The sequence below is a fragment of the Podarcis filfolensis genome, assembly GCF_964270895.1.
Source record: "Podarcis filfolensis genome assembly, chromosome: 11".
NCBI classification, from domain to species: Eukaryota; Metazoa; Chordata; class Lepidosauria; order Squamata; family Lacertidae; genus Podarcis; species Podarcis filfolensis.
The window spans coordinates 12,900,999-12,927,370 of NC_139613.1; the positions used below are offsets into that span (position 1 = coordinate 12,900,999).

The following is a 26,372-nucleotide window of genomic DNA, read 5'->3' on the forward strand; positions in this document are numbered from 1 at the left end:
TCATACCCTGCACATCTGGCGGGGGTGGAATCTACACATATATTTAAAAAAACACTGTGAAAATGCTTTAAAAAATTTTTTTTAAAGAATATGTATTGAATTTGCCATTAGCTCACCATTGCCATCTGGTGTCACATTTGTATAATGCACTTAAAACATTATATTTGCAGCTGAGTCCTAGGTTGCCCCAGCCACTCTGGCCAGCTTCCAACCAATATAAAAGCATAATAAAACATCAAAAATTAAAAACTTCCTGATACAGAGCTGCCTTCAGATGTCTTCTAATAGTCAGATAGGTGTTTATTTCCTTGGTATCTGATGGGAGGGTGTTCCACAGGGCAGGTGGCACTACCAAGAAGGCCTTCTGTCTGGTTCCCTGTAACCTCACTTCTCGCAGTGAGGGAACCGCCAGAAGGCCCTCGGCGCTGGACCTCAGGTACACAGCGCCAAGGCCTTTTAAGGCTTTAAAGGTCAGCACCAATACTTTGAATTGTGCTCAGAATTGTACTGGGAGCCAGAGTAGATCCTTTAGGACTGGTGTTATGTGGTCCCATCGGCGGCTCCCAGTCACTAGACTAACTGCCACATTCTGGATTAGTTATAGTTTCTGAGTCACCTTCAAAGGTAGCCCCACATAGAGCACATTGCAGTAGTTCAAGCGGGACCCAGTATTACTATACATCTATATGAACTACACTCTGGCAAATGAGCTATTTTGACTGCTTTGTTTATCCACCCCTTCTCTCTATTGTATTTTAAATTGTCCTTACACACCCTGAGATCATCCATGATGAAGTGTGGGATACAGATTCTAAGCAAACAAGTGAAGCATTGGCCTCGAATGTTTCTTCATATGCAAGATGTATTTTACACCGCGAAGCATTCAAACGTGCAATCTCCCTGCCACAATCTGAAGTGCTGTGCTCCAGAAACAGGTTTGACACTTCAGCTGTCTGCATATTCTAGTCCTCTCAATTTCAAAACCAACAAGGAACCAAAAATGTTTTGCAGAACTAAGCTGAAACATAAATGAGATTGTAGGCAAGGACACAGAAGTACTTATTTTACATGAACACACCTTGATCTTTAAAATTTTGTTTTCTTTATTCACGCGTGACAGTTCCTGTTCTGCTTTGTTCGTCTTTTCCACTGTCTCCTTGTAGCTGGAGGAGAGGGCGTTGTGATCAGGTCGCAATTCAGATCCTTCAGAATATGGCTAATATGAAATCATGTTAATGATGGTCAAATTTCATTATTTCATTTCATTATCATTCTGCGGACTCATTCTGCTTCAGATTAATTGGATTCAGAATTAACATATGCTGTCGTTTTCACTTCACATCTGCTTTGCTTCTACTGGTTATGGATGTGCATAAGCTCATATGTTTATTAAAGCACAACAACAACAAATGACGGAGTCCAGCCGTCATTAAATGGCGCACAGCATAGAAAAATGACACAGAAAGCCAGCTATATTTTCATGATGGATAAGAGCAGCTCCCTTCTCTGCCCTCCTCCGATTTATTCTCCTTTGTTCTCACCAGCCGCATGGCCATTTGCCAATGTCTCACGTTACCTACATCCGGTTCTGGCTTTTACCCACCCATCGCCATATAGGGTCATTGCCCAGAGGAAACACAACTCCATTTAAAGTCAATACATTCCAATACATTGTAAAGCTTGGAGTGCTGGTCACGAGGTCAGGGGGCCCCTGCAATATTAGAAGCCTCTGGTATGGCTTTATGACTCCCACAAACAAAGAGAACCTTAATGTGATTGCACTAGTGCTTTGCGATTGTTTTCCAAACTGAGATTTAACCAAGGAACATATAAAGCCCGAGTGCTCCACTAACTATATATGTGTGTTTTGGAAAGTTGTTTGTTTGCCCACTATGCATTTGAGCACCTGGTAAGCTATCACGACCAAATAATGGTTCCTGAAATCAAGGAGCAAGTTTCTGTCTATCGTTGGATACAATTGGGCACCATTTTGACTCAAGATGGCAGACTGCGTCTTTCAAAACTGCACAGCTGTTTACCACTGATTTCAAAGCTGCACTGATTTTTCTGCTTTCTTAGAGTTCCTGAACTGTGTCAGGTACAAGGCTGCTAGTAACCTATAAAGGGGGTGGAAGGAACTAAAAACTGTAGGGAAACTGCTCACATTCTGTGGTTAGAACAAAGTCATGTTGATGCCCAATGCATCTGTGCCACTCTGGACACAAAATGTCCAGAACACAAAAGGTCCAGAACCAAAATGTATCAGAACCCCAAAATCCAAGGGGGTTGTTAGAATGTTTGTAAAGCCACTTCCGCCCTGCAGAGGAGGTGGGATTGCGGGCGTTATGGCCCCCGCGTGATTGGGGGAATCCCCAGCCACGTCACCCCCTGGCCAGCCAATCGGCTGGCTCTGGGGGCGTGGCCTGCCCTATTTAACACAGGCGCAGCCAGGGATCTCCCTCTTTTCCCGCCTACCAGCATACCGCTCATCACCTGTAACCAATAAAGTTGTGGCCTTATTTAGCCCATTAACCTTAATAATTGTGTCATGTGTATTTAATTCCACTGGGGGGGGCAGGAACTCACCACGCAAGTCACCCTAATTAACACAGAGAGGGTCACAACTCAGTAGGAGCATGTGCTTTGCAGGCAGAAGGTTCTAGGCTCAATTTTTGTTGGCATCCCTAGTTAAAAAGAAAGGATAGCAGTGTCTTCTGCTTGAGACCGAGGGGGAGCGGCTGCAAGTCAGAGTAAGCAATACTGGTCCAGATGGAAAAGCCATCTGACCTTGTATACATCAGCTTCCTGTGATATTAACACGGAGGCAATTGGACAAGTAGCTTCTGGCAGACAGGCATCATTGGCATTCCTGCAAGCCGAAGGTTCTTGCCCTGTCCTCATCTCCACATTGAAGTGAGACCCAAGAGTGTTTATATTACACACACACACACCCATAACAATAAAAAATAATTTCTATTTGCTCAGCTCCCTGGGGTTTCGTATTTGAAAGCATTAGCACAACAGACCTGATAAATAACAGCTTTTGATTCCCCCAGGAAGATACTCTCTGCCTGCAAGATTAATTAGCGCTTGGAACTCTGCGTCAGGCAGCAAAGCCATTCTGCCTAGGTTTGCAGATGAGTGGCGGTAGACAGCGAAAAGCCACACGTAATTCCCTAACATTCTTGGTGAACATTCATCTTGCCTTGTGCTCAGAGAGGCCCGTGACCTCCTGGTTAACAAGCAGCCTGATCCTCTGGCATCAGCTTCTCAGGACAATTGGCAAGTCCTGCCATTTCAGAAACCTGCAGGGAAGATTCCTGAAAACACAGGAATTTGACTTATACTGAATTGGACCATCGGTCCATCCAGCTCAGCCTTGTCTACACTGGTTGGCTGTGACTCTCCAGGGTTTCAGGCAGGGAGCCTCTCCTAGAACTAACTAAGATGCTGGGGATGGACCTTGGGAGCTTCTGCATGCAAGTCAGATGCTCTGCCAATGGCCCTTCCCACAGTGGCAGACTTCAGTCTTTAAAATTTCAGAGGCACCCTGTGCAGGGTCAAAATCTGGCACCCCTGCCTGTCAATTTCCATTCTGCTCACTACACTATTTTGCAAGGCCCCACAGCACCCAGTGTGGGCAGAACCAGCCGCGTTGCTCAAAATCTGCACAAGATCTTGTGGGAGCCAAGAGTGGACATCAGTCAGCAAGCGCCTTCTTACTCTACAACAGGGGTGAGGATCTGATTCAGCCAAGGGCCGCACTCCCCTCTGAGCCAACCCTCCCAGGGCCACGTGCAAGGCAGGCCACATGCAAGAGCAACAGGTGTGTCTCCCATGTAAGAGGCATGAGTATAAAGGAGCTGCTTGTCAGTGGAACAGACTCCCTTGAAAGGTGGTGGACTCTTCTTCCTTGGAGAAGGAGAAGAAGAGTTTGGATTTGATATCCCGCTTTATCACTACCCGAAGGAGTCTCAAAGCGGCTAAGAATCTCCTTTCCCTTCCTCCCCCACAACAAACACTCTGTGAAGTAAGTGGGGCTGAGAGACTTCAGAGAAGTGTGACTGGCCCAAGGTCACCCAGCAGCTGCATGTGGAGGAGCAGGGAAGCGAACCCGGTTCACCAGATTACGAGTCCACCGCTCTTAACCACTATACCACGCTGGCTCTCAGTGAAGATTTGTAAGCAGAGGTTGGATGGTCAACTATCATGTATGATCTAGTTGAAATCCCTGCATTGGAGGGGGCTGAACGGGATGATCCTTGGAGTTCCTTCCAATTCCTACAATTCTACGATTCTCTGTGTCTGTCCTTCAAGAGGTATTACCAGAATTCAAGAGCACATTCCAGCCAAGCGGAAGCATTCGAGGATGGCCAGTGATCAATGTGGCCTGCAGTGGGAGGATAAGCACAAGGGCCAGACGAAAAAGCCTGGAGGGACACATCTGGAGCCCAGGCCTGAGGTTCCCCACCACTGCTCTGCAGAGAGGGCACACTGCAAGGTAACCAAACACAATGTAGCCCTTGTATTATACATTTTAAGCACAAAAATTCTTCCAAACCTTTGAATCCAGCATGATGTTTCCAACACCATGGCTTGAGTCATTTCTACACAGCAGAGGCTGAACTTTTGCTAGCGTCGATCTAATCTGCAAGAGGAAAGCAAAAGGAGTCACATCCTTGATGTTCTGTTCTTAGAAATCGAAGGCAGCAATCCTCTCTACATGCTTACCTGGTAGTAAAGCCCTGTTTGGCACAATGGGGCTTACCTCTACGTAGACATGCATAGGATTGTACTGTGGACCAAATACAAATGCATTTCAAACGTTTCACCAAACCTCATATACCCTACCAAAAAGTGGTCTTAATATCATTTTTTTAAAAGCTTCAGTTTTCTTTTTTGGATAGGGTTGCCATATTTCAAGAGGTAAAAATCTGGACACAAAAAGCTGTTGAGCTTTTTTAGGACAATCACCCGATGGCCCCTCGGCTGCCACCAAGCCTGAGCTACCAACACCAGAGCCAGAGCGAAAACCCATAATTCAAGACATTTGCTTTAAAATGTCAATTCATTTATAGCTATATCCAAATGGCAAAGCTCAGTGGTAGAGCACCAAGGCTCAATGCCCAGTATCTACAATGAAATTCAAACACGGATGAGAGACATCTATTCCCAGAGATCATGGACAGTCTCGTCCAGTCAAAGCGGTCCAGAATTCTGCTGCATTTGTGGCACCCTTGTGAGATATTCATGGGCATCTCGTTGGCCACTGTGAGAACAGAATGCTGGACTAGAAAGGCCTCTGGCCTGATTCAATAGGCTCTCCTTAAGTTCTTTATGTCCGCAGACAGGCATCTGTCCAACAAGATCTGAGAAGCACCATGTTGGCTGCCCTTGAGCTAGCCTATCAGCTCTTGTCAGCCTGCTAAAAGGTCAGGGATAATGGACAAGGTAGCTCAACAATATCTGGAGAGAGCACCACATTGGCTACTCTAGGGCTAGATGGAAGAGCGCTGTGGCTCTGCATAAGGTAGCGTTAATACACTCATGTGAAACATCATACCTGTTTGATATATTCAGTTTCTTCAGTCACTTCAGATGCAGTGGATCCATACAGGAGAAAATTCCCCTCTGTGCCCCTGTCCTCTCTCAAAACACGGCGTGTCACCACTAGAGTGGTAGTCATTATCCGGGCTTTTGGGTGACCTGTATCCAAAGATCGCAAGCGTTGATTAGAAAGACTTATTAAACATGGCAATGGTTCAAACCAGTGGACTTAATAGGGACATGATGAAAAAATGGACATTGCAACAGGTAACCCTGGAAATCTGGGTACTTCAAAGTGAATCATGACGACGGTGGGTCACTGGGAGCTTATCATGCACCAATATGAGACATTAACCATGTTGACTCCCAAACTTCATGGGGGCTTTGATTCAAAAAAGTTTAATGGTTTAGGCTCAACATAGTCCAACGATACTCCTGGATCTTCCAAAGTAACTTGGGCTGGCTAACTGTATTCCAAGTTAGAAATGCAAAGATTCAGGCTGGAGCGTTTTCATCAGGCTTCCCTACCCTGGTAACCTCTAGATCAGTGTTTCTCAACCTTTTTCCGAGCATGGCCACCTTCTAACCTTGTTTCCTTCCTGTGGCCCCCCTATCCTACCAGTAGAAAGGTAGCTATATTGTTTGTAAATAGAACATGTTTTATTTATAATTTTTATAACGATATACATTATATAATTTCACCTGTAGCCACCCTTGGAATATCCTGGGGGGCCTTGGTTAAGAAACACTGCTCTAGATCAGGGTCTCCAGCTGTTTTGGGACTACAGTTTCCATAATCCCTGACCACTGGTCCTGCTAGCTCGGGATGATGGGAAATCCAACAGCAGCTGAAGACCCAAGTTTGGGAAACCCTGCTCTAGATTATAGATCCTCTAGATTAGATTTTTTAAAAATTGTATGAACTGCCCTGAGATCTACAGCTAAAGGGCCATACACAAATTTAATAAACAACGGCAGATTATCTGAACCTCCCTGGCCAGGCTGGCTGGAGTTTATTGATCTTAGAGTGGGAAGTTCATAGCGATCTTGCAGGTTTTCTGTTTGTGCTATAGAACTGCTCAGTTATATTACCTAGCTAACCTAGATTACACGCAAATCAGCCATGAACTCACTCCCTTTTATAACACTAGACTTGAGTCACAGAAACCAGTGGAGCCAAGTGCTATTGCTTTATGCTGCCATGGTGGCCAGTGCCGGATTTACGTATAAGCTAAACAAGCTATAGTTTAGGGCACCACTCTCTTGGGGCCCCCCCAAAAAATTAAAGGAAAAAATAACTGGATGTACTTTGATAAAATACATATTTTGCTATGTGCAAATGGCTTTAGATACCTATTAGGTCCATAAATTACCATATAGCATATATTCAACACAAAAAACAGGAACAATTTGTTGTTGACAAAGGACAGCTGGACATCTAAAGGGCCCCATTACCTTCAGTAGCTTAGCACCTCATCAGTCCTAAATCTGGCCCCGCATGTGGCCTACTGATACGCCCCCCCCCCGCCCTCCCGGTTTTGGAGGTCTTTGAAACTATGCAAAGAAAACCAACACCATGCAAAGTTGTCTGCCAGAAGCAAAAGTGAAGCCTGTGCAGTGTGCAAAGATCAAGATCAGCAAACTTTCTTGAATTGCCATCAGCTCTCTGAAAAGGCTATCATCTCTTTTCAGGCTTTTGTGTTCATTCCATTTTTTATGTACATCCAGAAAACACATTAGAAAGCAACATGAATATGAAACGAGAAACAAAGACATCCTTTACCCTGACAGTGTGGATATGCACATTTTAAAGGACAACATCAAACATTTATATTTTGCAGGACAAGAATGCAATACATTTTTACAACACCATCTAACAGCAGGAGCATCTCCCAAGTTCGCTTCCTTACAAAAAAAAAGATTACAGATCCCTAACAATATACACTTGCACACACAAAAAAATTCCCTGGCCACTGGTATTATATATAACATCTCAGCCAGGTGATGCTTAACTGGTGATGCCAGATAATATCATGATGGGACATCAGAGGTGATGATATCATGTACACCCACAAGCAAGGTTACATGGGTCACCTTGAATGTCAGTGAAGGCAAATGAATGGGAGGAAAGTGAGGGCAGAGAAGGTTGCTACAGAGAAGTCTGAACTCACACAAATGTTCAAGTAAAGGTAAAGGGACCCCTGACCATTAGGTCCAGTCGCAGACAACTCTGGGGTTGTAGCGCTCATCTAACTTTATTGGCCAAAGGAGCCAGCATAAAGCTTCCGGGTCATGTGGCCAGCATGACTAAGCCGCTTCTGGCGAACCAGAGCAGTGCACGGAAACGCCGTTTACCTTCCCGCCAGAGCGGTACCTATTTATCTACTTGCACTTTGACGTGCTTTCGAACTGCTAGATTGGCAGGAGCAGGGACCGAGCAACGGGAGCTCACCCAGTCGCGGGGATTCGAACTGCCGACCTTCTGATCGGCAAGTCCTAGGCTCTGTGGTTTAACCCACAGCGCCACCCACGTCCCTAATGTTCAAGTAAGCCTAGTTATTTTCTGATAATTTGTTTGATTGCATTGATTATCCCTATTTTAAAATGAATTTGAAATTAACAAACATCTGATGCAGCCCTAGTTTCTGCAGATGGCAGAGTCTGCATCCAATGCGACCCGTGGTAGCAGCTTTGAAATCAAGTCTGCTCACATACAAAAGAATATGAAAAAATGGTTCTTTTTTCTTTGTATATAAGTAAAAGTTTAAGCTACAATAATTTAAGAAGATGGATAGAAAATAAGGGTTTTTTTAACTGTAATGCTATGAGATAAGGATTTGCTGGATAAACAATCTGAACTGGAATACAAGAAGGGGAGGCATGAGGAGGTCAGGGAAATATGTTATTGAAAAATAAGTTATGAACTTTATGTGTTTTTATTATTTTTTCTTTTTAATTTTTTCTTTGTTTGTATAAAATGGAAAATTCTAATAAATATCTTATTAAAAAAAAAGAAATCAAGTCTGCTCACAGAAGAGCATTAATATTAAGTTCAGATTTCTATGCACAGTGGAGCGGGGACAAATATTATCTTGGCTGCAAAGGAAGAGAAAGAGGCAGAATTCTATTCCACATGAAGAAAACTGGCTTGAACTGAATGGGAGCTGTCCCACCCCTTAACTCTTGATATCAGTGATGTTTGTGTGGTACAATGGTGACATCCAGTGTTTGATGAACAAATCTCATGCCTACATGTCTATCTCTCAAATCCATCAGCGTTGTAACCTTGACATGCTTGCCTGCTTCAAAATTTAAAACAGAATGTAACAAAGGAGGAGGAAGGGAGAGAGGGTCACATCAAAGTGTTATGTGTATATTTACTAGATCATTTTGCAAATACAAAGTCTAAGGTCTGGCATGGATTTTGCCATCCTGAGAATTTTTAAAGCAATTTGCGAGCTGTGATGGAAGATGAGGAAAGCTGGAAAATATGTGGGCTAAGGGCTCTGCAACAGAAAGAGTGTGCAAAACACAGCATGTGTTTGCAAAAGATGGTTTCGCGTAAATCTCAGTTCCACACCGAATCCTTTGCTGGGCACTCAGTGCTATGGCAGTTATGGCATGCAGCAAGTTGGGGCCAGGCAGAGCAAGGGGTAGTAATTAGGTGAACAGATGTGGGTGGCAGGCAATATGAAACAGCAAGAGAAGCATGTGGACAGCCAGATTTCCAGCTTTAAAGGGACAGTCCTCTGTTTGAAGGGTTGTCCATCCCATGTCCAGTTTGAGGATAAAGAACCATAAAAAGGGAGAGCAGCTGAGAGCAGCAGAGGTAACTGTATACAGTGGTACCTCGGGTTAAGAACTTAATTCTTTCTGGAGGTCTGTTCTTAACCTGGAACTGGTCTTAACTGAAGCACCACTTTAGCTAATGGGGCCTCCTGCTGCCGCCATGCCGCCGGAGCACGATTTCTGTTCTCATCCTGAAGCAAAGTTCTTAACCCGAGGTAATATTTCTGGGTTAGCGGAGTCTGTAACCTAAAGCGTATGTAACCCGAGGTACCACTGTATTGACTTCATGACAGACCAGCTATTGTGACCTGGCAAACATGCAGCAGATGCACATAACTCTGTGTGCAAAAATCTGAAGTCTCTGACCCAATGGGCAGACCAACTTTGGTGATGTGGAAAGGTATGACAGAAAGGTACCAGTGCTGGGCCAGTTATATAGGACGAGAACCCACATTTTTTGACCTCTAATGAGGTAGGTTTTCAAGTGTCTTCAGATTAGGGCATTTCCCCCTACCCAAATTCCTCCCACTTTGCTTGAAGCCTAAAGAGTTTTCATCCCCCCAAAGTTAGCATAATTACATACTTGTATTTGCACAGGTCATGTTGAAAGAGACGCTACACTTTCCTGAAGTGCTGATTGATTGCTGATAATCCTGTGAGCAAGAGTTCCAATAAATGTTGAGAGATGAAAGGAACTGAAAGGTAAAAAAAACAAGATAGATGTGAGAAAAGGATGATAGTTAGACAACAGGTCCTCCTAGCTTGGGCCTCAACGCCACACAATTGCCCACCTCTGCATCAGATCTCTCATCTCTTTGGGATCATGATAAAACTACCTTAAACTATTTGTCTAACACACGATGGTCTATATAGTCAATGTACTCCCCAAAAGTTGCTGGATTATCATTCCCATTTTTAACCTCCCAACATCTCTTTGAGATAGATTTGCCTGAGAGATCTAGCAACTGACCCATGGTTGCCCTAGGAGCATCACAGCTGAGTGCAGATTTGCACCTGGATCTCTCACCAGTCCTTCTCCAGCACCCAAATCACTGCACCACACTGGCCTGAGTGAATTTGTGGCAGAAGATTTAAACCCTGGGCTTTCCCATTCATAGAGCAGATAGTTTTTTAGCCACTATGCTACACTAGCTTCCTATTAGAGGAAACAGCTCTACACATTGCAGATTCTCACCAGTCCTTCTCCAGCACCCAAATCACTGCACCACACTGGCCTGAGTGAATTTGTGGCAGAAGATTTAAACCCTGGGCTTTCCCATTCATAGAGCAGATAGTTTTTTAGCCACTATGCTACACTAGCTTCCTATTAGAGGAAACAGCTCTACACATTGCAGATTCTCTTCCTGGAATGAGGCTTTGCCAGTGAGAGTGGCAACATGGCAATATCCAAGAACCATTGCAGTGACTCAAGTCCAAGGGTAAAGGCTGAAACATGGTCCATTCATCCTATGGATGCACTGGCTTCAGTGGCTTTTGTAGGACAGAAGAGGGTAGGGTGGGGGAAGAGATCCCAAAACCCAAGACAGCTGCCATTTAAAACACTAATCCAAGCCCAAATGCTGTCACCTACAAGCTCTAGGTATGTTTTCTCATCTCAGGATATTACTGTCGCCACCTGGGCACACCCTCCAGTTATCACACTTAATCAAAAATTTTGTGTCCTCTTTAATGACGAACAAGAAGGCAACAGTCATAGAAGGTGTCATCAGAGTGGATGAGACTTGTCTTGTGTCTCTGGAACAATGAGTCACACGGCTGACACAAGGTAGTATTTTTGGGGAATTCTAAATATTTGCTCAAGACAGACAACAAAGCAGAACAGAAAGTGTATCGATGTGATAAGAGCCACAGGTGAGCCTTGGGACTAGATGACCCTTGGGGTCCCTTCCAATGAATCTGTGACTTAGGTGGTTTTAGAAGGAGGGCAGACAACTTTAAAGGACACAATTCCTAACTGAGCTTTTATTTGGCAAGGCAGCATTTCTGAACTGATATACCTCTGAATGGAGGAATGGCTGTTACCTTGGCTTTCCAGGAAGATTTGACTGATCAAAGTTGTAAGGAAAATGCTGGACCAACAACCAGTCAAAGAGGCTCACTCCAAGGTAAATAACAACTGCAGCTGTAATGAATCTTCACTATTTTTATATCATCCCTCACCAACAAAACAAATGGCTTCCCATTTGCAACCCAAGAAGAAAAAATGGAAAGATAACAATAACGGGAAGGCATGCTGATAGGGTGGCCACAATGCATCTTCGTCATCAACAACAAGAGCACAAAAAGGATAACTTTTTTTTAAAAAAAGAGATGAACTTGTTAATTCACATGCATATAGTGAAATAATTACGTTAAATGCACATAATATGGAGCCGTGCTGCTGCATTCTGTAGTACCTGCAGCTTCTGAACCAGCCTTAAGGGCAGCACCATATAGACTGCACTGCAATAACCCCATTTTGATGTTATTGATGTATGAGACTTCTTCTTTGGCGATCACTCGTAGCCGAGTAAGATTGACTTCTGTTATGTACTAACCAGGGATCCTAGAACAATAGGCAAGTAGGATCCTAGAATGCAACAATTGATTGGGTTGCAGGAGAAGCCTAATCAGGCTCCAGGAAGAAGTTAATCAGCCTATTAGGCTGGTAGGATTGTAGAATGCAACAACTGATTGGCCTGCAGGAAAAGACCAATCAGGCTCCAGGAGGGAAGCAGAATCAGCCAATCAGATGGGACTCATTGTGTAAATAATGTATATAAAGGCCTGAGGTTTGGGGGAAAATTCAATCACTGTTTTATAAGCCGCAATAAAGAGCATGAAATCACTACAGGACTCCGAGTATATTTCATCTTCCATAAACACAGTTTTAACAATGAGTCCGTAAGTGACTGTGGAGGCCAATTCTGGATCCACATGTCCTTCCACAGTGGGGACTGATTTCTGGGGGGTGGGGAATTGATCATGGTGTGGATTTGCCAAGCGTGCCTTCCTCTTAGCACGTTTCTCCCTTGCGTCCTGAGTTTGAGTGTCTTCAAAGTCCATGACACCTTTGGTAAAGGCTGTTCTCCAACTGGAGTGCTCGCAGGCCAATGTTTCCCAGTTGTCAGTGTTTATACTACATTATAAGTAAAGGAGCATCTAGTCAGCTGCAGCCAATGTGCAAGTTTTCCATCTCAGTGGGAACTAAGCTGCAGTTTATGCAGAGGAATGGCATTCCAAGAGAACAAGCAGAATATGCCCACATACTTGTCTAACCAAAAAGAAACCCCACCAACTCTTCATTTGAGTATTACTGATTGCTGGGCAAGTATTACCAAGATTATCAAGATAGACAAATTTGTAAGTATAGAACTCATGGACAGCCAATGAAGCTGCATGTTAGAAGATTCAGGAAAGAGATAAGGAAGTTCTTCTAATGCATAATTATAAACTACGGAACTCACTCCCACAGACTACATCCCTTTGAACTCTCCTCCCTTCAAACTCATAGAATTGTAGAGTTGGAAGAAACTCTGAGGGTCATCCAGTTCAAGCCCATTCAATGCAGGAATCTCAACAACTACTCTAAAAGACTTCTGAAGCAAGTAATGGATGGTGTGTCACCTATGGCACAACACAATGTAAAGAACACCGTTTGGGGGCAAAAAAATTGCAAGCATTCAGACTGTGCACAAGAATCAGCGACTGACCATGCACACAAAAAGTTTTGTATTTGAGAAGCAACATGAGTATCAATGAGTGCAAAGCTGCATTTGGGGGTCAGGATTTACACAGCAGTTAGGACACCAGATCGAAACTCCGAAAAGCCATGAGCTTTGCTTTAACTGCCCTGGGGGATGATTCAGATGCTTAGCGTTCCTTCACAGGAAGCAAGCAACTCCATGGATGGAAGGAACTAACACCAGACCCAGCACATTCAACTTTATGGAGACTGATTTGAATGGGCACAAAGACACATTTTAAAAGCAGCATGCAGGAAAGATTCCCTACAGTTGTATCTGCATCTGGGTAAGTGTCTCTAGGGCTCTTCCACAAGGAGCCTGGGTTGACCATGTGACTCATATCCAATGCAGGAATACATGACAGCTCTTTTAAATAAGAGAGAACCAGCCATGTTACTCTGGAGCAGAGTACTGTAACCATGGTTGAAACCATGTTGCCCGGACCTAACTTGTCCTGGAGCTCAGCCCCAACATCAGTTGTTTTTCTGCCAGCATCTCAACATCATGCATTATTCATCTATTTCCATCCCATCTTTCTTCCAAGGAGCTCTTATACATGATCTGTTTTGTCATTACAACAACTTTGTGAAGTAGGTCAAGCAAAAGAGACCCAAGGTTATTCAGTGAGCACATGGCATGAGTGGGATTCTGAACATGGGTCTCTTCAGTTTGCAGCCAATGCTCTAGCCATTATGCTACCCCAGTTTCCAATACAGGAATAGATCTATAGAGCTGTACATAAGATGGTCTAGCATTGTCTACCCTGACAGAGAAAAATCATCTGCACTTCTACCCAGATGTAAGTTGTATTGTGTTCAGCGAGGCTTACTCCCTGGAAAATGTGCCCAGAATTGCATTCTAAGACCCCTTATGCCAAGGATTAAACCTGGAAGCTTCTAACATAGACAGCAGGTCCTCTACCATGGAGCATGGCTCCTCTGTCTGAGCCAGTAATCCCTATTCAGTCACAAAGCTCACTAGGTGAACTTTAGGCTAATCACTGCCTCTCACCCTAACCTACCTCACAAGTTTGTTGTGGGGATTAAATGTGATGGGGGAGAACCATGTTTGCCACCATGAGCTCCCTGGAGAAAAAGGTGAGATATAAATGAAATCAATCAATCATACATACACACTGAGATCACTATATAGAAATAGTAATAATGTGAAATGAGAATGGAGAAAAGTACAGTGGTAGCTCGGTTTAAGAACTTAATTCGTTTCGGAGGTCTGCTCTTAACCTGAAACTGTTCTTAACCTGAAGCACCACTTTAGCTAATGGGGCCTCCTGCTGCCGCTGCGTCGCCGCTGCATGATTTCTGTTCTCATCCTGAAGCAAAGTTCTTAACCCGAGGTAATATTTCTGGGTTAGCGGAGTCTGTAACCTGAAGCATATGTAACCCGAGGTACCACAGTGCATTTCCCTCTGCGTTAAACAAAGGAACTTCAACTGGTGTCACTTCCAAACAGATTTCCTCTTCTTCCCACCTCTCCCCCCTCCACTAAAGTTAAGCAGCTCTCTTTCTCTCCAGTTGCTCAAATGAGCCCAGCTCCTCTGGCTTATAATTCAATGGCCACCGCAGCCACCGAAACCATTTAACTGAAACCACTGGCGTAAGGGGAGAGGCAAGCTTCCGAGACGCACAGAACTCTTCTCCCGAAAGCACAAGTTTCATCATGGCCCCTTTAGTCTGGAACTTGGCTCAGTCTCTGCGCCCGAAGCAGGAGACCATCTCCCGCTTTTCCCAACTAAATTATTAAGCGCAGAGAAGAGAAAGGAAGAGAAGATCTTTCAGCTTTGAGGCGGGTGGAGCAGGAGCAGCTCTTGCCTAATGGCCCGTCACGGAATTATCTCCAGGGAGAGGCAAGCCTTCCCAAAGTGGAAAATTCCCTCTCCAACACACCCAGGCGTGTGTGGGCAACCCGACCCACAAGTTTTTCCTCCCTGGGGTGCTTCTCGGCTAAAGTGGATCCATCTTCTGGAGGAGGCTGGCGGGGGCGGGTGGGTACTCCATCCATCCGGATTCTCTCCTGCTCCCTCTTACCTTACCCCAGTGCGTTATCTCCTCGTGTGCGCGCGCTTCACTCCGGGCAGCGATTCCCTCGGGTCTCCGCCGCTCTTGGCTCCCGCCGAGTCCCTGCCCGGCTCTTCCCAAACACCGACGGCGCTGGCTCCTCCCTGCCACCCGCCCCCGGGAGCAGGCGAACCTGGAAGCGGCGCAGTCTCTTCCACGAGGCGGATCGGAAGCAGCGCCGCGTCCACATGCCTTTCAAGCCTGTCAGCAGAAGCTCAGCACTTTCCCCGAGTCCTTGGGCTTGTTTGTTCTTTCTTGCGAGGGGGGGGGGGGGCTGGGGGTCCACCCAGCGTGGGGGGAAGTTTGCGCCGAGTTCCAGAGAGGTTAAAACGAACAGGTGCAGCTGCCAGCCTCCAACTATTTAGGTTAGGTGAAAAACAGCATCCATAAGAATGTTTGGCTTTAAGGTGGACCATTCCCCGCCCCCCAAGATCTATTACTTTCCCCATGGGCGTAGCCAGGATTTCTTACACGAGGCTTTATGTTGGGGGGGGGGGACATAGGTCATAACATTATGTTTGCTGACTGGGAACAGTTGTGGACCACCGGTATGAAGTTTACGGCATGTAATGCCCTAAAGGAGAATATAATGAAAATGATTTACAGGTGGTACATGACCCCAGTTAAGCTTGCAAAAATTTATCACCTGCCTGATAATAAGTGTTGGAAATGCAAAGAAGCTGAGGGAACATTCTTTCATCTTTGGTGGACGTGCCCAAAGGTTAAGGCTTACTGGGAAATGATCTACAATGAATTAAAGAAAGTATTTAAATTTACCTTCCCTAAGAAACCAGAGGCCTTCCTTTTGGGCATAGTCGGCCAATTGGTGCCAAAGAAAGACAGAACATTTTTTATGTACGCAACAACAGCAGCAAGAATACTTCTCGCCAAATATTGGAAGACACAAGATTTGCCCACCTTGGAAGAATGGCAGACGCAAGTGATAGACTATATGGAGATGGCAGAAATGACCGGCAGAATCCGAGACCTGGGAGAAGAAATGATGGAAGAGGACTGGAAAAAGTTCAAAGATTATCTACAGAAACATTGTAAATTGTTTGAATGTTAAAATGATGTGGGATGTAAAGGTAACATGGCATTTGGGATATGGTTAAAGGAGATAGGAAAAAAAAGGAGTTAAAAAAGAGGGGAAACTAGAGACTTAATAAGTGGGAGCCTATAATTATAAATGAAATTTGAAAGAGGGTTAGAATTTGCTGAATTTGACGGAATAAAGAGGAACACAAAAAAGGGAGATGTGAGGAGGTCAGGAAAGAGGAATACGAAATCTTGAAAGTTAAAAGTGGATTTTTTTTTGCTTTTTTCTTTTTCTGTATTATGTGTGAATTTCTTTGTTTTTTGGTTTTTTTTTCTGTGTTGGTATATGTAGTGTTGGATTTTTATGTTCTGTAAAACTCTAATAAACATTTATTAAAAAAAAAATATGTTGGGGGGGGGGCAGAACCAAGTTTATCTGCAACGCAATTGGTCAGTTAATCAAGTGTTTTTATTTATTGATTTAGGGGGGCAGATGTCCCTCCGCCAACTATGCCTATGACCTTTCCTGCCGTGATGGATTTTGGGCCAATTTTTCCCAGATCTCTGAAGACTGCTAGTTTGGAGTGGATTTTTCCATGTCTTTGGGAATACAGAAAACTACTTTGTGCTCGCTCAGACTACTTGTTTGACACAGTCTCCGGACTAGAGTGATCCACTATGAATAGCCAACAGCAACTTTGCAGGGTCTCAGATTTTCCCCATCACTTGCTATCTGATGTTTTGTTACCAGTGGTTGGATGCAGGACTTTGGGCAGAGCCACAGATAGTTAAAAGATTTTTTTGATTTACTTGATTGCGGGGCGGGTGGGAGCTGCCCCCCACGCCCACATTGAAGGCCACATTTCTGACTGGGCAGTCTTCCAAGAAGCTCTTGCAGGTGAGGGCCAGATGTAAAAATGGGCAGAGCAATGAATGTTATGCAATGCTACCTTTGTATAGTTTCTACACACATGCACACAGACACACACCTCTATCCTCCATCTAGGCAAGCCAAGAGTCATTATTGGAGTCGAAGGACAAAATCCAGGCAGGCAAAAACAGTAAAGGAGGGTGCAAAGCAGGAATGGTGTAAACTGTGGCTTGGGGAAAGAGGGTGTGTCTATGGAGGGGGGGGATGTCCTGGGGAGAGTTCCAAGGAGCAGACAGAGAGGCCTGGAGATCACATTCGTGCCCAGAACCTGAGATTCCCCATCCCTGATATAAAGCTTATTCTGTTCCACTGAACTATGGTTTGCCCCCAACACCACCACTACCACCACCTCAAGGGGACCCAAACAAACCATTTGGTATAGTGGTGCCTGCAGGCTGATATTTGCCAGCACCGACTTGTGTCGCAGTTAAAATTCCAGTGTAGATCATCTCCTGCAATGAGATGTCCTTCTTTGGTGATTTCCTGGAGTTCCTGCAACATGGGTCCTTCCCAAAGCACGATGGTAAGAATTGATGCTTTTGAATTATGGTGCTGGAGGAGACTCTTGAGAGTCCCATGGACTGCAAGAAGATCAAACCTAGCCATTCTGAAGGAAATCAGCCCTGAGTGCTCGCTGGAAGGACAGATCCTGAAGCTGAGGCTCCAATACTTTGGCCACCTCATGAGAAGAGAAGACTCCCTGGAAAAGACCCTGATGTTGGGAAGAATGGAGGGCACAAGGAGAAGGGGATGACAGAGGACGAGATGGTTGGACAGTGTTCTTGAAGCTACCAGCATGAGTTTGACCAAACTGTGGGAGGCAGTGGAAGACAGGAGTGCCTGGCGTGCTCTGGTCCATGGGGTCACGAAGAGTCAGACATGACAAAACAACAACAAATGTCAAAAGCCGTGGACAACATGGGAGAAGCAAATGATGTGACTCTTCCCTAAACCAGCAGTGCTCTGGTTTCCAAAAGGAGCAACGCTACTTGCTGTAAGAAGCAGCTACTAGTTCAAGATGGGAGCATTTCTGATATTATCTTTCCGGGCTGGCACAGCCACAGCTCCCACACCATGAAGATACCATTGGGGTAAACCTCCTCTTCTTGAAACAGAAGTGCATTTTGCTTTATTTCACTTGTGGGAATCGCCCTCATTGAAACCATGTGATCCTCATGATGGATAAGTAAGACCCCTAATTGCCAATATATAGAAAAAGGCAGGCATTGTCGCTTTGCAGAAGCAAAGAAAATAGTGGGGCTGCAGTTCCATGTATCTGGAAAGTGTGGGATTTGCCAGTAGCCACCCAGTTCTGCTTGCTTTTGAAAACAATCTGCTGCAAGATTTCAGCCACTGTGATTGGTATCTTCACAAATCTGAAAGTACACATGTGTATCATTCTCTTAAAGCCTTCCAACCAACATAATTTGTGATTGCAAATACCCTCCAAGTAAAAGAAGACCGGTTGGGTCAGGAGCTTCCATTGCTACAGCATATTCCATTTACAAGGTATATGTCTCATATCTTTATAACCTCCAGGCTAAAACTACTAGAACAAGCACAGGGATTGCGCTTGTTAACTTTATAGAAACTTCAGAATTCACTGTCAGAATCTGCAACAGCTCCTTCCGGGCACCAAGCTGAATTGCTCCTTTCTTTAACCTATACAGTGGTACCTCTGGTTATGAACTTAATTTGTTCCGGAGGTCCGTTCTTAACCTGAAACCTTTCTTAACCTGAGGTACCACTTTAGCCAATGGGGCCTCCTGCTGCCACCACCGCGATTTCTGTTCTCATCCTGAGGTAAATTTCTTAACCCGAGGTACTACTTCCGGGTTAGCAGAGTCTGTAACCCGAAGTGTTTGTAACCCGAAGTGTTTGTAACCAGAGGTACCACTGTAAATTCATTTGATACAAGGTTCCGGAAGTACATTACTCTAAAAAGCTTGAGCATTCATGGAGCTGGAGTAAAAGCTGTAGCTTGGTGGTAATTCACACACATCGCGTGGAGAAAGTCCTGGGTTCGATAACCAGCAGGAAATAATCTAATGTAAATATCCAAAGGAATTCAGTAGGGCATGAGCATGACCAAGGAGCAATCTATGTGGCTTCTAACAACTGAAAAGCTCAAGAGGGAGATCTTATATATTGTGGGCTCCTAAAGTACACCCTAAACACAACTGCTTGGCAGTAAAGGTTTAACGGGGATTTCTTACTCGTGAGTAAGGGACGCGGGTGGCACTGTGGGTAAAACTTCAGCGCCTAGGACTTGCCGATCGCATGGTCGGCGGTTCGAATCCCCACGGCGGGGTGAGCTCCCGTCGTTCGGTCCCAGCTCCTGCCCACCTAGCAGTTTGAAAGCACCCTTAAGTGCAAGTAGATAAATAGGTACCGCTTTCTAGCGGGAAGGTAAACGGCGTTTCTGTGTGCTGCTCTGGTGCCGGTTCGCTGGAGCAGCTTCGTCACGCTGGCCACGTGACCCGGAAGTGTCTGCGGACAGCGCTGGCTCCCGGCCTCTAGAGTGAGATGAGCGCACAACCCTAGAGTCTGTCAAGACTGGCCCGTATGGGCAGGGGTACCTTTACCTTTACCTTTACTTTCTTACTCGTGAGTAGACTGCTTACAAGTAGGCCAATGGATCTGTAGACATACTGTGTTGTCGCTCATTTGACTTGGACTTTTGTTACCATTCCTCTCAAGGACTGTCGGTCACTCCTCTTCCTCTCTGACAGTTTCAGGGGATTTTTCATCATCAATGTAGATCTTCAAGGGGGTCCACAGCACTGGATTGGGGGGGCCTGCCTGCTCCTCAGGGTCCTGGTCCTGTGAGGTGTCTGCTTCTTCCTCCAAGGAGTCAGTGTCTGGTACCAGGTCAGGACCAGATATGACATCAGTGTGGTAAAAAAAATTGCCACTGCCGGATTTACGTATAAGCTAAACGAGCTATAACTTAGGGCCCCACTCTCTTGGGGGCCCCCAAAAAAATTAAAGGAAAAAAACTGGATGTACATTTCCAAAATATAAGATAAAAAATAAATAAAATAAAACCGACATACAGCAACAGTGTTTTGTTTTGTGTTGTGTAGGCTCCTATGATGTAAGTAATGGGCCCCTCCTGCTAGCCTGCTCCTAAAATATCACTGGTTTGCTCATTTCTATATACAGTGGTACCTTGGTTCTCAAACTTAATTTGTTCCTGAAGCCTGTTCCAAAACCAAAGTGTTCCAAAACCAAGGTGTGCTTTCCCATAGAAAGTAATGCGAAACAGATAAATCCGTTCCAGACTTTTAAAAACAACCCCTAAAACAGCGATTTAACATGAATTTTACTATATATTCAACACAAAAAACAGCGACAATTTGTTACTGACAAAGGGCAGCTGGACATATAAAGGGTCTCATTACCTTCAGTAGCTTAGGGCCTCATCAAACCTGCCTCCACCCCCAAGGTAAAAGGAAGAACTTCCCTTGAAAACAAAACCATTTATAGCAATGATTTCAGGTGCTTGGTAGCCCTTCTCCTTTCCTTCCTGTGCTTCAGTTTAGGCATGGGGGAATATGTCCTGGAGTAACTTTTGCCATCGCGCTTTCTCAGACAGAGAAGCACTAGAAGTCAGGGAGGCTTCAGATAAATATTTAACAGAAAAAGGAAAGAAAACCCCACCCTCAACCACTTTGCAGTGATAAGGTAAAATTAACCTTGCAGTCACCCAAATTCTGAAGTGCCCTTAAAAAGAGGGGCAAAAAAATAAAAGCCTCTTTTGCAGGGAAAGTAAACCTCTAAGAAGCTGAAGGACAGGTTTCGGCACAGCACAAGACTTATCCACAAAGTGATATCCTTTTAAAAAGCATAACTGCCTGGGCGCCTCCTTTTTAAGCCAAGGTTATATTCCTTGGGAAAGCGAAATCAGGCCTGACATTCCTCCATGTTTGACTTGTAAACACAGGAAAGGTGGGGCACGGTTCCAAAGTCTACTGCTCCTCTCATACAAGGCTGGGAGGTAGAAAGCAGAACTGTTCAGCTTCTGTACCCACCCTCCATTCAAATTTCGCACAGAGGAGAACGAAGTCTGCCTGTGGAAAAACGAGGCTTTGTTCTTGGATAATGCATATGGAATTGGCCATGATGCTTTCATACAGAGCTGCTCAGCTTGAACGCTTTATTCTGAATTCAGCTTTTGATTGTGGAGAGTCCTCCAGAGACATCATTTTTATTCAGTATTGCTTATATTATTTTATTTATTATATTATATTTATTCTATTATTTCTTGCCCACCCTTCACCCTAAGGTTCCAGGGTGGGTTACAACATGAACACACAATGTAATAACACAATATTAATATGTAATAACAATGTAATAACACAACTGCAGAAATAAGGTGGGTCCTAAAAAGATACACCTCGGGTATCAAAAGCGAGGGCATAGAGGTTCAGCGTCAGTGAAAACCAGTATTTGACCTCCTCTAATGTTCACGTTGTTTGGCTTGCTTACTTGAGTCATCTATTGTTGTGTGCTTAATTGGAGCTATTGGACATTCTCGGAGTGGGGCAATGGGGGGGGCATTCCAACTGATAATCCTCTCTGTTCCCCCAGAAAGTTGAGTTTACTGTTAGCATGTATGACGACAGAGCATTTTCTTCCTGTGACACCTGTCCTGTCATGTGGCAAAGCCCATCCACCTGTACATACACACTGCCCATATTTGTCGCTTGAGGTATCTTGTCTCAGCATCACCCTATAATGTATGTGAAGCCTGTAATTTCCTGTGTAGGAAGCCTTATTGTGATCAGATGAGATTCTTCCTTGATTATCAGGTTTGGCTGCTTGCTTCCTTCCTGACCTCAAACATCCTTTGGTATCAAGAACATCTTCTTGGGACATTGGATTGGAGGGTTAAACTTTGGACAATAAGATATTTCAAGGGGGCAGGGGGCAGGTTCCAAACTATTTTCCACTTTCTCAGTTCTAATCATTATCCAAATGAGAATATCTTCAAGGTTGGATTGCTGCAATGGACTCTATGTGAGGGCCTGGTTCCAATGTAAAGGTAAAGGGACCCCTGACCATTAGGTCCAGTCGTGGCTGACTCTGGGGTTGCGGCGCTCATCTCGCTTTAGTGGCCGAGGGAGCCGGCGTACAGCTTCCAGGTCATGTGGCCAGCATGACTAAGCCGCTTCTGGCGAACCAGAGCAGTGCACGGAAACACCGTTTACCTTCCCGCCGGAGCGGTACCTATTTATCTACTTGCACTGTGAAGTGCTTTCGAACTGCTAGGTTGGCAGGAGCAGGGACCGAGCAACGGGAGCTCACCCAGTCGCTGGCATTCTAACCGCTGACCTTCTGATCGGCAAGTCCTAGGCTCTGTGGTTTACCCACAGCGCCACCTGCGTCCCAAAATAGATCATGCAAAATGCATGATCCAATATATATATATATATATATATATATATATATATATATATATATTGGATATATATATATATATATATATATATATATATATATATATATATATATTGGATATATATATATATATATACACACACACACACACACACACACACACACACATATATATTGGATATATATATATATATATATATATATATATATATATATATATCTATATCCAATATATGCAGCAGTTAGACTGCTGATGGGGGCACCTGGCAGACAACATTTTAAAAACATCTACACTGGCTGCCCATCTGCTACCAAGCCAGGTTCAAGGTCCTTTGCATTAATTTACAAAGTGCTGAACAACTTAGGTTGAGAGGACCTTAGCTTATATTCCAACCCAATAACTGAGATCATCTGCAGGAGCATTCATGCTCATTCCCTAAGTTGATAAGGCTCTTTTGAAAGCAACAAGAAACAGCCTTTGGTGTCATCCGCCCAGTATTATAGAATACTCTGCCAACAGAGATTCAGCAGGTGCCTTTTGTGCCAGCTTTTACATGTCTGCTGATAACGTTACTATTTCATCAAGCTTATGCAGGCAATTAAGAATACATATTTCCATAACAGCTACCTGATTTCTGGCTTCAATTTTTAATGCATTTTAAGTGTTTTATGTATAATTGTTGCAAAGCACTCTGATAATTTATTTAAAAAATGAATACGTGTATATAAATCTTTTTTCATAAATAAAAAGTTGCAATCCCAGCATCATTGTTGATGAATTTATTAACGACTAAACAACAACATTCCCCAGTTTTGGCAACATTAGAAGTTTTTGCCGTTATCTTAAATTTCCAACATGCAGTTTTTGTTGTTGTTGTTTAGTCATTTAGTCGTGTCCGACTCTTCGTGGCCCCATGGACCAGAGCATGCCAGGCATTCCTGGCTTCCACTGCCTCCCGCAGTTTGGTCAAACTCATGCTGGTAGCTTCAAGAACACTGTCCAACCATCTTGTCCTCTCTCGTCCCCTTCTCCTTGTGCCATCAATCTTTCCCAACATCTGGATCTTTTCCAGGGAGTCTTCTCTTCTCATGAGGTGGCCAAAGTATTGGAGCCTCAGCTTCACGATCTGTCCTTCCAGTGAGCACTCAGGACTGATTTCCTTCAGAATGGATAGGTTTGATCTTCTTGCAGTCCATGGGACTCTCAAGAGTCTCCTCCAGCACCATAATTCAAAAGCATCAACCCTGAGCTATTTCCTCCATTCCTTAAGAAATCATGATACCAAATATTGATGTGCAATTGCATGCACACCTGTAAATATGCAACCAACTATATTGGGTGTAGGTGATGTAGAAGGAGCCTGTCCTTAGCTTAACTAAGGCTTCCACAGCCAAACTCAAGCATGAACATGGCACCTGACAAATAATTTGCAGCAAGCATTGCCAGCCTGTTGAGAACGCTACTTTATGGAAGTGAGTCATGGGCAACTTATGCTAATGACCAGTACCAAGATAAAGGTCTACCAGGCTTGTGTGTTGAGCACACTGCTTTATTGCCTGCCTAGTTATCAAGGAAGCTGAGCAAAGAAAGAGAAAGCTGGTGGTATACCAAATGTTCTGCATTTTCTCCCCCTGCAAATGAGTCTTCCATTTTTCTGCCTTATTCTCTAGACACTCAAGTCCTTTTGTGAGTGTGGGGTTTTGAGCTTACATCATTGAGAGAAGGTGGAGGGTTTGGGTGTGTGGTTTTCTTTACATTGTGAAGCCTCCCTGGCTGCCTCTACTATCTGATCTTTAAAAAAAGCCCTAGGGAAGGAATGACCTTATAATATCTTACTTTGGGCTTTGATTGAAGGGTGGCACCTGGGGAGGCTGCAGAGTGCAAACTGCTGATGAGATGATTTGTAGAGTGAATACTAGAACACCCCTGGGCTACCCCAAAAGTAAGACAAGTACATCTAAATCCTAGCACCCTACAAATGACAATTTCACCCCCCCAAAAAACCCTTCCCCTTTTGATCATTTTCAAATACAATCCCTTTTCTCACTAAATGGTGAAGAATGGTTAAAAAAGAGGACACAGTGCATTGTTGACACAGCATCTGTATCTTTATTGGGACCAGTCGAGCCTATGTTAATTGTAAAATAATTAGAAGTTGTGACACATTTGAACCCCAATGCCACATGAGGATAAGAAAGTGTGCAATTGCTACCCTTCCTTTGAAGGGGCTCTGAATGCAATAAGTGCTTGGTAAATTGAGACCTGGGAGTTACGGTAAATATCTTCACTTGCCATTGCTGAGAATACAACAGTGTAAACAACCTGTGAATTGGCCTCATTAATTTATACTTTCACATCGACTTAGTTTTATTGCTTGACCAATGATATAACAGTGCACGTCTTCACTGTGATTGTTGCACAGCCATTTCAATATACAGTATTTCATTCAAATTTTGCTTCAGCTTCCTAGTCTTCATTAGTTTTTATAAATGATAGATATTTAGCTCAGTTCACAGGTTTTGCTGGTGCCAGTAATCCTCCTTTCTGCACTGCGTGGGAGTTAATGAATTCTGCTGCCTCCGATCAATAGTGATGACTAATTGTCTCTTGAATGGCACTGTTTGGCAGACCAGCTAAAAGCCAATTCAGATGTGACACTAAGCCAGGGGTCAGCAACCTTTTTCAGCCATGGGCCGGTCCACCATCCCTCAGACAATGTGGTGGGCTGGACTATATTGGGGGGGGGGTGAACAAATTCCTATGCCCCACAAATAACCCAGAGATGCATTTTAAATAAAAGGACACATTCTACTCATGTAAAAACACTCTGATTCCCAGACTGTCCATGGGCCAGATTTAGAAGGTGATTGGGCCACATCTGGCCCTGGGCCTTAGGTTGCCTACCCCTGCACTAAGCAGAGGGGACAGCCAGTGCAATTGACAAACCTCTGGTGGTGGAAAATGTCAGTTTGCTGGAAAACTTTAAATTGGTTTCATCAGAACCCACTGGAAGTTACAACTATCTCTGCTGTGGATCATTAGCCAACTCATTTCTGACTTACAGTAAAAACAAGACAAAACAAAAAACGCAGCAGTTGTCCTCCCTTATTTCCATTTATAGCAGGGCAAGTAATTTTTGTGTTTAAACTTTCCCACTTCTCTCTCTTCTTATTTCTCCAGTTTTCCCCACCTTTGGTTTTAGTGAGATGGGAAAACTACTATTTTCTATGCGGCATTCTCCCTTCCCTGTTCTCTCACTTTCATCATAGCCAGGGACAAGTCTCTTCAGATTTCACCTCTGACCTCTCTGCTGTAGCAACTAAGTACCGGTATATAGTCCAGGCAGCATATGGGTGGGTTACCCTGCATAATGCATTATAACCCTTTTCTTGTTCCGTATCTCTGCCATGGGATTTCACCTCCAGGTAGAGCTGGGAGCGACACCTGTCCAAAACCTTGGAGAGCTGCTGCCAATCAGTGTCAAAAAGGCTGAGCTAGATGAACCATTGATCTGACTCAGCATAAGGCAGCTTGCTATATTCCTATGTAGTACAACAACATCATCTGGAGACAAGCACTTGGCTTATTATTAGACAAGCACTCTGCATTATTATTAACAACGGACCCTTAGCCCAAGTTAACTCCCAGAGTTGCTTACAACAATTAAAACACAATGTTAAAAACAGTTTAATGAAACTTACATTCACAGAAATACTGTAAAGTACCTATACTGCTACCTGCTAACTGCAACTGTGACTTCTGCTGCTATCGAAAAGCTGCATGTTTAAGAAGCACTCATTATCGATCAGCTAATAAAAAAAAAAGTAAAGTACCCCTGGACG

General features: G+C 44.2%; 1 protein-coding gene across 5 annotated transcripts in view; it reads right to left on the bottom strand.

The window, feature by feature from the left end:
• The window catches only part of CCDC68 (coiled-coil domain containing 68), a 28,178-nt gene extending 12,815 nt beyond the window's left edge, over nucleotides 1-15,363 (bottom strand). Inside the window, exons 1-5 of one of the 5 annotated variants that reach the window (XM_083575834.1) lie at nucleotides 15,128-15,363; nucleotides 9,920-10,031; nucleotides 5,564-5,706; nucleotides 4,562-4,648; nucleotides 1,079-1,216 (exon numbers count right to left, since the gene is read on the bottom strand). In XM_083575834.1, the coding sequence (XP_083431960.1) occupies nucleotides 1,079-1,216; nucleotides 4,562-4,648; nucleotides 5,564-5,706; nucleotides 9,920-9,938 (387 nt within the window). In that variant the 5' untranslated portion in view covers nucleotides 9,939-10,031; nucleotides 15,128-15,363. Of the gene's footprint in view, nucleotides 1-1,078; nucleotides 1,217-4,561; nucleotides 4,649-5,563; nucleotides 5,707-9,919; nucleotides 10,032-10,306; nucleotides 10,343-14,727; nucleotides 14,917-14,986; nucleotides 15,012-15,127 lie in introns of those variants that run through there. The other 4 variants (XM_083575835.1, XM_083575837.1, XM_083575836.1 and 1 more) reach the window with 4 other exon arrangements.
• Between the last annotated feature and the right edge of the window lie 11,009 nt (nucleotides 15,364-26,372).